Genomic DNA, 13,205 nt, shown 5'->3' with positions numbered 1-13,205 from the left:
AATTTGAAATACACTCTCTCTAGCCTCAGGATTTATTTCAGGGACTCCATTCACTCATAAACCACTCCTCTTGCTATTTATTCCATGGCTGGGACACAGATAGGAATCATCAGGTCAGCCTCATCCTTATAAGGAAAAGCAAAACCAAAGGAAACTTAGTAGCAGAATCCTACCTTCCATTGCTCACTAGAAACAAAACCTGTGAATATAAACCAAGCTTCACCTCTGCTACCCTGACCTTATCACCATTAAAGCTACCGCAATATTTATCTCATTCTCTTACCTCCTGTAGCATAAACAAGCCTGTGCAATGCTATGACAAATACAGAGGCTAATACAAAATTATGAGCAAGACTCCTATTAACAAAAAAAAACCCCAACCCAAAACAAACCACCCAAGCAAGCCAAAAAAGCCCACCAAACTTGGAAGGCAGAGTTAAGCAGCATAAAGTTCCCATCCACCAGGAGCTCCCACACACGCATCCTTAACTTCTTCCACAAAGTCATTGTTGGGCACAGCTGAGCTTTGCTAGACAACATCAGTCTCACAGAAGATGCTGCTGGAACAACAATCATTTTGAAAAACACAAAGAAGAGGGCCTTCTGAATGTTCTGCTGGGTCCTTTGGAAGATGTGACCAAGCCAAATGTATGCAGAGCTCCCAGGCCAAGTCATTTGAGATAGGAAAGCCCTACACTGTAGCCAGGAAGGGGTTGGTCTCTTCTCCCAGGCAACCAGCACCAGAACAAGGGGACACAGTCTCAAGCTGTGCCATGGAAAGTTTAGGCTCGAGGTGAGGAGAAAGTTCTTCACTGAGAGTCATTCAACATTGGAATGGGCTGCCCAGGGAGGAGGTAGAGTCACCGTCCCTGGAGGTGTTCAAGAGGGGACTGGACGTGGCACTTGGTGCCATGGTCTAGTCATGAGGTCTGTGGTGACAGGTTGGACTCTATGATCTTTGAGGTCTCTTCCAACCTTGGTGATACTGTGATACATTGTCATCTTGCTTCACCAGCAAGACATCCCCCACACATGCCTTTGTTTATTCCTCGTGCTTTTCTTTCTCCTGCTATACTATTCAATACTGAGCCTCTTCTCTTCCCTGTTCTATCCCAGGAGCAAGGTGCAGCTCTTCCAAGGGCCTAAAACGGTCCGGTGGCAGATGCCATTCCTCTTTTCTTAAAGCATGTAGGGTTTGCTTGAGTTTCTAAGCCAGATCAACACTGGTCTTGTCCACAGAACGGTCCTGAAAATGTTTGCATAACTGAGAGGAAACATGTTGCATCACTTGGGAAACCAGCAGCCGAACAGATAAATAGTACATACTGAAGTCTTCATACTCAGAGAAATGCCTTGCTAACACCCAAAGATAGAGACATTTTATATGCCACAACTATTTTCAATCAGAGATCCTGACTCTATTTCTACTGAAGTCAGTATCAAAACCTAAGTTCAGTGGCAGAAGAGAACTCATCAGAAAAGAGTATTTGAGCTGGCACATAGAACTGTCTTGTTAGAAATGACCAGCCAGTGGAGTTGCAAACGTGACTGTTTAACATGTTTTTCTTCCCCATTCTGCCCTTCTATAACGAGTGCTTGCACATTATGGAAGATGTTGAGTGTACATAGCTTTTTAAAAACCTGCAGTTGGCAAAAAATGCAGCCAGCCTGATGCTCACTCACGACTTCTGGGACAGGTGGTTAAGCAACACAGCCTCAGGAAGTACAATTGCTGGGGTACTCTGCTTGAGTTATAAACATGTGTACACACAGAGACACAAGTGGATGTATGCCAACAGCTCTAAGAGCACACAATGGCACTTTTAAAAGAACATGGCTCTTGCAAGAGCATTTCAGAAACAGAGCACTTCCATTCTCACAACCTACAGGGTCCCACTGACGCTCCAGACCATCTTAGTCATGGTGAAGGGCCCCACTGTGCAAGCCCCTGTATCAGGTTGTAAAGGCACATCACCAGGCATGAGTTCCACATCGGAGTTGGGCAGTAACTGCATAAAGAGTTACTACAATATCCACCCTCCCGCAGGCAGTTACTGCCTCTGCAGCAGTTTGTAGCTCAACAGCTCAGTAACTGAGTCCCAAAAAACATTCCCTTTGCCCAGCTCTACTACAGAGGTCACAACTGCTGGCAAAAGATTTGCTTTGGTGATGTGGAGGAATCTGCACTGTAGACTGCTGCATCTCTTTACTCCAAGGTAGCAGAAGGCTTTAGAGCTGTTTAGGCCTATACCCACACTGCACAGCTCATCATATGTGAGAATCCATATAAAGACCCATGTTAAATATTAAGCTTCCTTCTGCTTTCTTTTTGCTAATATGACCTGCCCAACTGTTTAGAAAATGATGCTGTTTTTTCATGTTGCACCTCCATGAACGTTTCGTCCACATGACTTCTATCACTGCCACAGCCTCCTATCAGGTATGGCACTAACGCATTAACCACACATCCATCCTGCCAGATCTAAGATTTCATACTCTCTTTTGTTGGTGCCATGCTCTAGTGAGACACTTCAGGGACAAAGTGCTGAATTCAGGCAGCCTTACTGAGTTCAGTGCCTGAATTAGGAAAGTTAGCAAAGTATTTTCTGAAGCAGCAGTAACACAGAACTGAAGAGTTTTTGATAAAAGTCACTTTAAGTGACTCCTTTCCCCTTCCTAACTTCTTGGCCCTGAGGCAAGCTAGCTCTTAAGGTTTCAGATCCAGACCAAAGCTGTATGTCATACAGTGACCAAACTTAGTCTAACAGTTTCAGACTTCAAGATGCTTCTTGAATTTCATAAACTTTAGACTCACGTTCAGGCCACTGAAAGAAGTCAGACTGCAAATACTCAGCACAAACTTCAGTAGCCTTCATCCCTCATCAGCAGGAAGGGGAACAGCCAAGTGAGAATGCCAAGAAGGTGACACTTGCCCTGCACACTCATGGCAACAAGAACCATTTTTCAGCATTTTTCTCTACCAGTGCTCTCAGGTATAATGCTGCTTTTCTGGCCCAGGCCCTCAGGAAGCATGACTATTCCCAGCAGAAACCAAAAGGACAGCTAGATGCTACTCTTGGTTCTTTTTAATTACAGTTTCATGACTGTCTTTACTTAGATTTTAACATGAGGAGTCTCTGAACACATTAGGTGTATGGCAGAAGTCCTTTCTAGTATCTCTCCCATTTCTGTCTGTATGGATGGTGTAGATTTGCCATTCACCTCAAAGTAATGTATCCATTTGGCTTAGTTTTACTTAATTGTGATCATTAAAGCTAAAGGATTACTTTCTGGAGGCCATGTAACTGCCCAATACATTTCTCTGACAACTCACAGTTTAAAACTGCTGCCTTTCATTAAGCCAAGCATTCTCTAATACACTGCTGTGGAAACAGACTGATCAACTATACTGCAAAAAGACCTCAGAATACATCAATATCCCTTGTTTCACCACCAAAGATAAAATAACATTTCTGTCTGATCCTCAACTGTGACAGGCAGCAGAAAAATTAAAACCATGAGATTTTGTTTTGATATGGAAGAAGAATTTACAAGTGCACTGAAATACATGACCTTAAGTGATTAACTATGATCTTCCACTCTCACTCAAGCTTTTCCTCCTATCAAAGCAGAAACCCAGAAGACAAAAACACGGCTCTATTGCCAAGTCACAAGACATTAAACACACCTTTTTTTTTTACAGTTAGCATTCTGCTCCTTACCTCCAGGTTTTTCTTCATGTACTGGAAAAAACACAACCAAAACCCCAAAAAGCTGGTAACTATATCTATCTATCTATCTAAAAATCAACAACCCATTGCTAGCCATTTGACAGTTACAGTTACTTCATGTCAGGCAGCACGAACAGGACTGCATATACAACCAAAATCTCTTTCTCCTTAAGAAGTCCACAGGTAGCACAACACACAAGCATCCAAAAGCAACCAGGACTCGGTCACCTCTAGCAGGCAGCGCAATGATTACAGAAATTGCCATCAGACAAAGAGGGCCCAGCTGAAAGGGCTACTGCCCCTGAAAGGAACCAACATCCTATTTGCATTGAGAAATGATTCAGCCTTCTGTTAGTGAGACAGACAAGTTGGACACAGCATGATCAAACCAAACTAACACAAAAATAAGCTCCAATAATTCCAGTGCCTGAACCTGAATAAATTCATAGGTGTATTGCCAGTGATGTATTATCACTGCATTTCCATACCCTAAAATAATCTGTTTTAAATTAAAAAGGCAAAGAAGAAAGAAGAGGGTTAAGAAAAAGACAACATCTCACACTCATTTGAGGAGCAGCTCTACCCTGACGACACCTGAATTTATACGGTTTCCTGAGGCTTACAAGGTAGATGAAGAAGGTTAACAAGGTAAGCATCTACAAATTACAGGAGTCTACAGGATCTCTATTTATTTAAATCTAGCCTTCAACAGCTTTACTCTGCAATGACCAATGACACTCCAAGGTAAAGAATACTATCTGAAATCTGGTTTTGCACAGAGCTGCAAGTCCATTGTAATTATTAAGATGACAGCCAAGAGACTGTGTTTTTTTTTTTCTTTAAGGTAATGCTTAGAGTGAAAATCTGAAGTTATTTCCCTGGTATGTTAAGCAACAAAACCAAAGAGAAAGCAGTGCAACACTGTATGGGAAAAGCAAACATTTAACAAAAGCACAATAGCAAAGCTTTCTCTTTAAAAAGCACTATTTCTAGCAGTTCATGTCAAAGAGTTCCCTAGATTGATTGAGCAGGACAAGGAGGTCAAGGAAAACAATGGCTTGCTTTTTTGGGTGTTCCACCAGTTAACACAACAGAGACAAAAGCAAAAATCTCTCGAATGCTCTGTCAGAAAGAGCAGTTCAGCTTTTGCTCTTAGTTCTCAGCTACAAAATGAAAACACAAGTAAACAAACGCTTCCAGCTACTAAGAGCCTTCTCCTCTCCACACCACGGGACCATTGCACATGCGGACGCACAGAACTGCCGGAGCCCGAAGGGAAGGACAGAAGTTTAGCACTAACCTGTTTGAGTTCTGCAGGCATTTATGCGAGGTGCCAGCTGCACGATCCCTAGCAGAGAACACCTCCAGCTTCCTGTGGACACTCTCTGGACCCAGCCTTCTGCTCTGACAGCCTCCCGAGCCTCTTTCCTCCGTGCAGCTCGCTCCTTTTGCAACCTGACCGGCAACCTCGCCGCTCGGGAGTCCCTCGGCTGCCTCCCCACAGACAGAGCCCATCCAGGGCAAAACCACCACCAGCCACCACCGCTTCGACGGCAGAAGGCGCTTGTCGGCGGCTCCCGCCAGGGACGCGCCCCCTTCACACGACTCTCCCCCTCCACTGCCCCGGCACCCGGGAGCCTCCGTCCCGGGGGGCGGAACTGACGGGCAGCCGCAGCCGGAGCGGGGCCACGCCCGGGGAGCGGGGAGCGCCCGCCGGCCTCGGCTTCTCTCCGGCGCGGGGGATGAGCGGGCGGGGCGCGGCCGCCTCTCTCCTCCGGCCGGGCGCGGGAGGGCGGCGGCCCGCGGGCACCGACCGGCGGCGCGCCCGGAGCCCCCCGGGGTTCCCCCGCTCCCCGGCCCGCCCCCTCAGCTCGGAGCTCTCCCGCAGGATTGCAGAGACAAAGAGCGAGAGTGGCACTAACAGGGCGCCCGTTCGCAGCGTCGCTCGCAGCGCTGGCTGCTGCGGCGGCGGCAGAGCCCGTCAGATGCCGCCCGCGCTGGAAGCGCAGCTGCCTCCAGAATTCCAGGGAGGTCTCACAAAAAAGCACATGGAAGGAGATTCTCTTGTTTGCTTACTTTTTGTACTTCACTTCCAGATGAATGCCATTCCCAATGCACGAACACCGGAGACAGAGGATCTTCCATCAGCCTCCTCCCTTTTCCATCTCACACAGATACAGTGAGGTTTAGAGCTCAAACCACAACTGGCCTCATTTTCTAAAACCATTCACCTTCCCACAAACCTGTCCTTCATTCATTAAAAGACTGTCTTGCTAAATTACTCATTACCAAAAATTACTGCCAGATGTGCTACACCTTGCACGGCATCCTGGCACAAAACCTAGGACTTCACGGCATGATACAGCATGGTTTTCACATCCATTTACTGCCAGTAAATTGGAAGTACCCAGCTTTTCATGTCTCTGACCAGGCAGCCAGGCTGCAAACCTCCATGAAATCCCTGGAAAGGAAAGCCTCCCACACTTCTTATTCTAGGATCTGATACTTCTTTATTCCTTTTCCAAGAAAATGCAAAAAAGGAACATATTAATAAATATACTAAGACATGAAATCTTAGAAGTAAGACACCAATGTAGGTATAAGCCCATCTTAACTAAACCTGAACATATTTTTCCCCCCTGGACTCACCCACAGAGGCAGGAGGGCCATGCTTATGCAGCACTGGAATTAAAACCTCACCCTTCAGATGCAAGCAGTTAACTAGGAGGTCTGAGAAGCAGCCAGCTAAGTCCTTCCCCAGTGCTCAATAACCAGCACTATTTGCAGTCATCAGCCAAGGAGCAATGGTTGGTTTTCCTCTTTGTACTGGGTTCCTGCAGCAAATCAAAGCAATAAATAAATCTACCATTGGAACAGCTGGTAGCTGAACAATGGTAATTAGGGACCAAAAGCTACTGGAATCAAATTAGAGGCTATCCCTGGAAAACAAGGATAGTCGGAGACAGCAAGACCAGGAAAAAGGAAAGCCCATTAAACTTAATGTCCTTAATTATCAGAATAGGCACCCTTGGACAAAAGCATCTTTTCATCCCAGCTTCAGGTTCCCTAAAAATTCTAAAACAGGCTTCCAGTGTCAACATAATTAACATGTTCATTAATATCCTACCAGATGAACGTGAAAAGGTGGCATCTCCTATGCTGACATGTAAAACAGGAAGGAATGCTTCAGAGCCATTTAATCCTAATTTCAGCCTTCCTGTTACTGCCAGTGTCAGCATTCCAGCTGAATATTAGCACTAAGGCCTTGTATTTTACAGGCAAAGAAAAGAGCAGAGCTACGTTACCAGGCTCTGATCCTGATTTGTTTAAAGATAAATACCACAAATGTTGACAAGGGCAATGCTACATGTTCCATAACATTTACCTGAAGCAAAGTATTTGCTTCATTGGAGGTAAAAAAGTGTGCTCTTAGTCTATTTACAACAGTGGAATAATTTAGAGCAAACTCATAGTGGCCGTTAATAAAATACCCACAGGCCAAAGCAAAAGGAATACTTTTTGTAAAACACTAACAGCCTTGGAGATTCATAGAATGGTTTGGCTTGGAAAGGGCCTTAAGTATCATCTTGTTCCATCCCCCTGTCATGGGCAGGGACAGCTCCTACTAGATAGGGCTGGCCAAGGCCTCATCCAGCCTGGCCTTGAACATCTCCAGGGATGGGATATCCATTACCTCCTTGGGCAACCTGTTACAGTGTCTCCCCACCCTCACTGCAAAGAACTTCTTCCTAATTTCCAGTCTAAATCTCCCCTCCTCAAGCTTAAAGCCGTTTCCTCTTGTCCTGTCACTACAAGCTGTTGTAAAAAGTCCCTGCCCAGCGCTCTCCCTGCCTTCTCCTTGTTCAACTTTTCTTCAGTTAACAACCTAAAATAGCTCAACTATTGTTGAGGTTATGCTGGCACGGGAAAGTACCATTCAACTTAGGCATGCATGTGTCTATGTGCCAGACCTTTATACGCTGTCAAAGAAAAAACACATTATGAAGTCTGTATCCATAGGGCACTGAAGTAGCTACTCTTGCATGCAAAACGACCACATGGAAAACCTTCCTGGATGGACTTGCCAATTCTTATCTCACACAAGAAGTCCCTCATGTTGTAAACCCACAGGTATTTGTGCAAGCCACACAAGATTAGTGTTGCTGATTTTGAAGTCTCACCTTCTGGAGTCAGGTTGTTATTTAAAACCATAAATTTTCTTTTAAAAATATAATGTGTAGGCCTTCTGGTTATAAAGTACATTTTCAAAACGTTTTGAATCAAAGCCCAAGATCTGGGGAGGGGGAAAAAAAGGAGAGAAAAAAAGGCAAAATACATCCCATGTCCCCTTATTTCTTAGCCACCTGCAATATTTTACCAGCTCATAGAATTATACATGCTTGGGTTTGGCAATGCTGAAGTAAAAGAACTAATTACCTAAATAAGAGTTATGGATTAGATCTCTAAGGTTACACTTAACTTCCAAATTCTGGCAACAAAACCTCTATCCATTAGTATCAGACTGCTGACTACATCACAACCTCCCTCCCCAACCCATTTTTTTATAACAAACCTTTATTTCTTAATCTGTCACATTTTTTTTTCCCAGCTGCAGTAGGGAGAAAACCTTTCTTTTGAGAAATTAAAAATTTATAAATAGGAAGAGATTTAATTCTCTGGAAGATGGAGTCGTATAGTATCTGGGCCAAGCTCTCTCTTTTTTTCTTTTTCATTTTCTCCCATTATCCTTAAAAAATTCTGCATCACGAGTGCTGCACTATAGATTGATCTGCTCTCAGAGGCAGTAAAAATGAAATGGTTTATTACAGCTCTGCCTGGAAACATAACATATGGCTTGGGTGATATGTAGCTTCCATAAACCCAACAGAGCAAGAAGGCACAAGATGAATCAAGAATCCCAGCTAACCATATAGGCAAAAGCACCATGATCACCCATGGCAACTCTCAGAATTAGATACCCGTATAGGTGCTTCCAAGCCAAGGGTATTTCATTGTTGTTCTCTGACTTTCATGCAGCAAATAAGCAAGTAAAAGAACTAAAGTGCACCAGGATGTGTCAGTGTGCCCTAGTGTCATGATTTTAACACAGACAAATGAACACAGAACACTGTAGGGTGTCTTTTCCTATTAAGCATTTCCACGCACTGGGAAAGTTACAGAAGCCCTTCCAAAGCAGCTCTACTTGCTTCAGAATGGTTGCATGACTCTGATAGAAGACATCCACCAGGACTTTTCTTACCTTTCCATCAACATGTTTTTCACAATCTTTCTGCCTTCATATTTCACGGCTAGAAATGCAGATGAATTCTGGGGAGACCTGATAGAGGCCTGAGAGGGGCCTAGGAGAAGGCTGGAGAGGGCCTGTTTCCAAAGGCCTGCAGGGACGGGACGAGGGGCAGTGTATGAAATCAGAGAAGAGCAGATTTAGATTGGATATGTTAGGAACAAGTTCTGCACCATGAGGGTGGTGGAACACTGCAACAGGTTGCCCAGTGATGGAGTTAAGGACCATCCCTGGAGATTTTCAAGGTCAGGCTCAACAAGGCTCTGAGCAGGATGTCCCTGCTGACTGCAGCAGGGTTGGACTAGATGACCCTTGGAAGTCCCTTCCAACCCAAACCAATCTATGATTCTATGAAGCTAGATTGCCTCAATCAGGGAGTAGTTGTCTATAAATTCTATGTATTCTATGTATTCTATTCTATGTATTCTATTCTAAATGAAGGATGATTTTGTGCCATCCTTATTTAAGAATCCTGTATTAAAGAAGAGGTCTAAAGGAGGCTGAAGAACAATATGGCAAAGATGAAGCAGACACTCTGTAGAGGGTCACCATTAGGCATTTCAGTAAATTCAGGGGATTTTCATTTGTGTACAAACACAGCTTCCATCTTGCTCCATCTATTATCAGTCAATTCCATTTCATCCACGTTGTCATATGACAGGATGAGAACAAGGACAGACTGGTGACAACACTGCTTACATTAGAAATAAAGGACAGAAGAAGCTACATGTCACTGCATATAAGTTGCAGTTGAATCAATGACCTATGTTTCTTCCCAGTGGCTTAATTTAGATAAGAATCAACTACATTTTACAGGGGTACAAATAGAAAAATATCTTCCAGTTTAAGGGACGGGAAAAAAAAAAAGGCATTAAATTTCTAATAGAATGACAACAGCAAGGAAAACAAATTCAATTGAAGGTTGGTACTGTGACCATAATTTCATGCAGCAGTTATTGGAAAGGAATGCAAAGACACTCAATTGCAGGAAAGAAAGACCTGGTATTAACCAGTTTTCATTCCTTAGATTTTGTTTTGGTTTTGGGATTTTCCAGATGATTTTAAGACACATATTACAATTGCTTGCTTACAAGATACCAGCTTAACATGTCATTCTTTCATTCAGAGGGCAAAAACGTGGTTTGCCATTATGCAGTGGATTGATAGCTGTCTGTACAATCATCTGATTTTTATGCTAACTACTAGTCTCCTCAAAACAAAACCTGAAGCTGTTCTTGGACTTTCTTCTGAAGAAGGAATTAAGGACTCCGTGTATGAAATTTTATTCCACACTGAGTTTCTTGTACTTGAAATATTTACATATGAAAAAAAAGACTGCAAAGAGGAATAAGAGCTAATTGAGATGGGTTAGATACATGGAGGCTATAGTTCTTTTCCATTTTTAACTACAATAGTCAAAAAATGTCACTCTGCCAGCAGTTAAAGATACATTTCAGACGAAGTCCCTCAAATGAACTCTTAGCAGTATTCTACAGCATTCCCCAGTCACCACAACTATAGATAAAAAAAACAACCAAACAAAAACATTCTCTTCAACTAGCAATTTGGTAGCTTAAAAAGGGAAGCTGCTTCAGTTTTCAGGGTTTGTTTTATACCCAAGTAAAAAAAAAAAAAAAGAAGGTAGTAAACCGTGACATTTATTTAAATCAAAGGCTTTAATTATATTTGGCACAGAACCTCAGGCTGCCCATGGCCATCTTTGGCCACTGTTCTCAGTCACAGTGATGACTTCAGTGAATTGCTCCACATTTGTGACAAAGAGAGCGAGAGTCTAATTTGAGCCATTAATAAGATGGCCTAAACTAGCAAAAGCCTCAGTAATTTATCAATGTCATCATAACCCAACATTCATTTTGGGCCCTTTCAGCATTAGTTCAAAAGAGTTTAGAGAAACTGGAGACAGCTGAAATGGAACTGTAGCGAATTTTCTGTTTTAAAAGACAGGTTCAACCCTTCAGGTCCAAAGCTCAAAGGGCTCAGGGGAAGGGGAAATTGCCTCTTTGCTGCTTGTTGGTTTTAAACTTTCTGCACAACATTCTTGCAGTTCCATGTGGATCTGCAAGGGCAGAGGCTTACAAAGACCAACTAGCTCCTGTGCAATGCCTTGTAGGGATAAAAGCCTGCCTTGCTTGTACGTGTATGGATCAAGGCCTGTATTAAGAACAAAATCTTTTCATAAAATTGAGAGATATAGTGCAAAAAGGGGTTGTGAGGCTTTAAAATCTTTTTTTTTCCCCTGCACATCTCATGTGAACTAGCATAGTAGTGTGCTTGGGAACTGAAAAGCAAGAGAATCAAATGTCTTTTAAAAGCCAGTACAATTAATCGTGTTCTGCTGAGCTGAGAAATAAACAAGCAGAACATGAAAAATAAATGACAACTTTAAAATGTAAGAGGTTTTCATGTTAATTATCAAGGAGCTAATGTGGTAAATGCGACTTGAAAGTAGTTTTTAAAAATTCCTGTTAAACCTGATATTACACTTTAATGTTTTCATGTTTTCATTTGAATGTTCATGGTTTCAGCCATTTTTAATAATTACTTGCAGTTATAGTTACTGATCTTGCAACACTCTGAGACATCAGGCAAAGAACAACTTGTTTACCTAATAAAGGTACACACAGCAAGCAGAATTTTTGTAATGTGTTTCTTTCATGCTTACTTATCATGGAATGGCCTAGGTTGGAAGGGACCTCAGAGATCATCTACTCCAACCTCCCCACCAGGGCCAGGGAAGCCTCTCAACTGGACTTGGCTGCTCAAGGCCTCATCCAGCCTGGCCTGGAGCAGCCGCAGGGAGGAGGCATCCACAACCTCCCTGGGCAGCCTATTCCAGAGTCTCACCACCCTTGTACAGACGGATCTTCCGAAGATCCTGTCTAGACCTACTCTCCCTCAGCATAAAAGCACTCCCTCTTGTCCTATTGCTTGACATCTTTAAGAGAAGTCCCTCTCCAGTCTTCCTGTAGGACGCCTTCAGGTATTGGAAGGCAGCTCTAAGGTGCCCCTGGAGTTTTCTCTTCTCTAGGCTGAACAAGCCCAGCTCCCTGAGTCTATCCTCACAGCAGAGGTACTCCAGCCCTTGGATCATCTTTGTGGCCCTCTTCTGGACTCGCTCCAACTGCTCTGTGCCCTTCTTTTGATGGGGACATCAGAACTGGACACAGTATTCAAGGTGGGGTCTCACAGAGCACTTACAGAATAAAACACAGTTCTGTTAGTTAACCAACGTAAAATAATAGAAAATTATTATGAAACTGTGTTTGTTATTCAAATTAAGTAATTTTAAACTTGGTACAGCTCCAGGCCAGGAAGGCTTAAAAGTTGTGAAAGATTATTCTTTCACAAACCTTGGCAAACAAAGTAATGCAATCCTTGCCTTTCAGTTGCCTCCAAAACCTCAGTTAATAAAAAAACTCCCACAAAAGAAAAGAAGTTGAGATTTCAAGGCCAATGAAACTGCACAAATATTTCTGAGATGCTTAGGGTAAACTTGGTCATTGCTTTGCACTGTTATAACCATTAGCATAAGCCAGTTGCTGTCCTGCTGACAAACATTAGATGGCACTTTGGAATTCAGCAGCTACCATCTGAAGTTGCAGAGCACACACTGAAGAGATGAAGTGTGAGACATATAAGTGAGGTACTGTTGATGAAAGCAAGTGAGATTTCTGCAAATGCATGCATCTTGGAGCTCGAAGCTTTCTCTTCAATCTGCACATGTAAAAATGTAAAATAGTACATAACTAAATTTTTTGGGGGAAAAAAAACAACAAACGACAGTCACTGTGTTTGAAAGATTAAAATCCTTCTTTCCTTACCCGACAGAGGGGCAGTTTCCCAGCTGCAGGGCTCTCCCTTCTTGTAAAATTTTTAATGAATCCTGTGGGATCTACATTTTAAACTAGATTTGCTGACAGAGCTTTATGCAAACACTTCGTCAGATTTGGAGTGGATTCTGCTGCACGCCAGCAGATCTGAGCCCCAAATAATTCTAATAAGTGGGGTTTAGCTGGTTTCCTTATCAAATAAATCTCTTCTGGAAAGCACTTCACAGCCTCTATTGCAGCTGGTCAAATCTTCTTAGTTGTTGCTAAAACTGATGCTAATATTCCCGGTCACTTTTGTATCCATGTTTTAACCACCTA

The 13,205-nt window shown here is 43.1% G+C and overlaps 1 protein-coding gene across 9 annotated transcripts in view; it reads right to left on the bottom strand.

The window, feature by feature from the left end:
* The window catches only part of ARVCF (ARVCF delta catenin family member), a 258,087-nt gene that overhangs the window by 145,318 nt on the left and 99,564 nt on the right, over positions 1–13,205 (bottom strand). The window contains exon 1 of one of the 9 annotated variants that reach the window (XM_054172822.1): positions 5,032–5,435. The exons of the other annotated variants lie outside the window; for them this stretch is intronic. Coding sequence (XP_054028797.1) covers positions 5,032–5,052 — 21 coding nt within the window. The 5' untranslated portion in view covers positions 5,053–5,435. Of the gene's footprint in view, positions 1–5,031; positions 5,436–13,205 lie in introns of those variants that run through there. 9 annotated transcript variants of the gene reach the window in all.

This window comes from Dryobates pubescens, chromosome 25 (assembly GCF_014839835.1).
Source record: "Dryobates pubescens isolate bDryPub1 chromosome 25, bDryPub1.pri, whole genome shotgun sequence".
NCBI classification, from domain to species: domain Eukaryota; kingdom Metazoa; phylum Chordata; class Aves; order Piciformes; family Picidae; genus Dryobates; species Dryobates pubescens.
The sequence above is the reverse complement of the archived record's forward strand: the minus strand, read 5'-3'. Positions and strand labels throughout refer to the sequence as shown.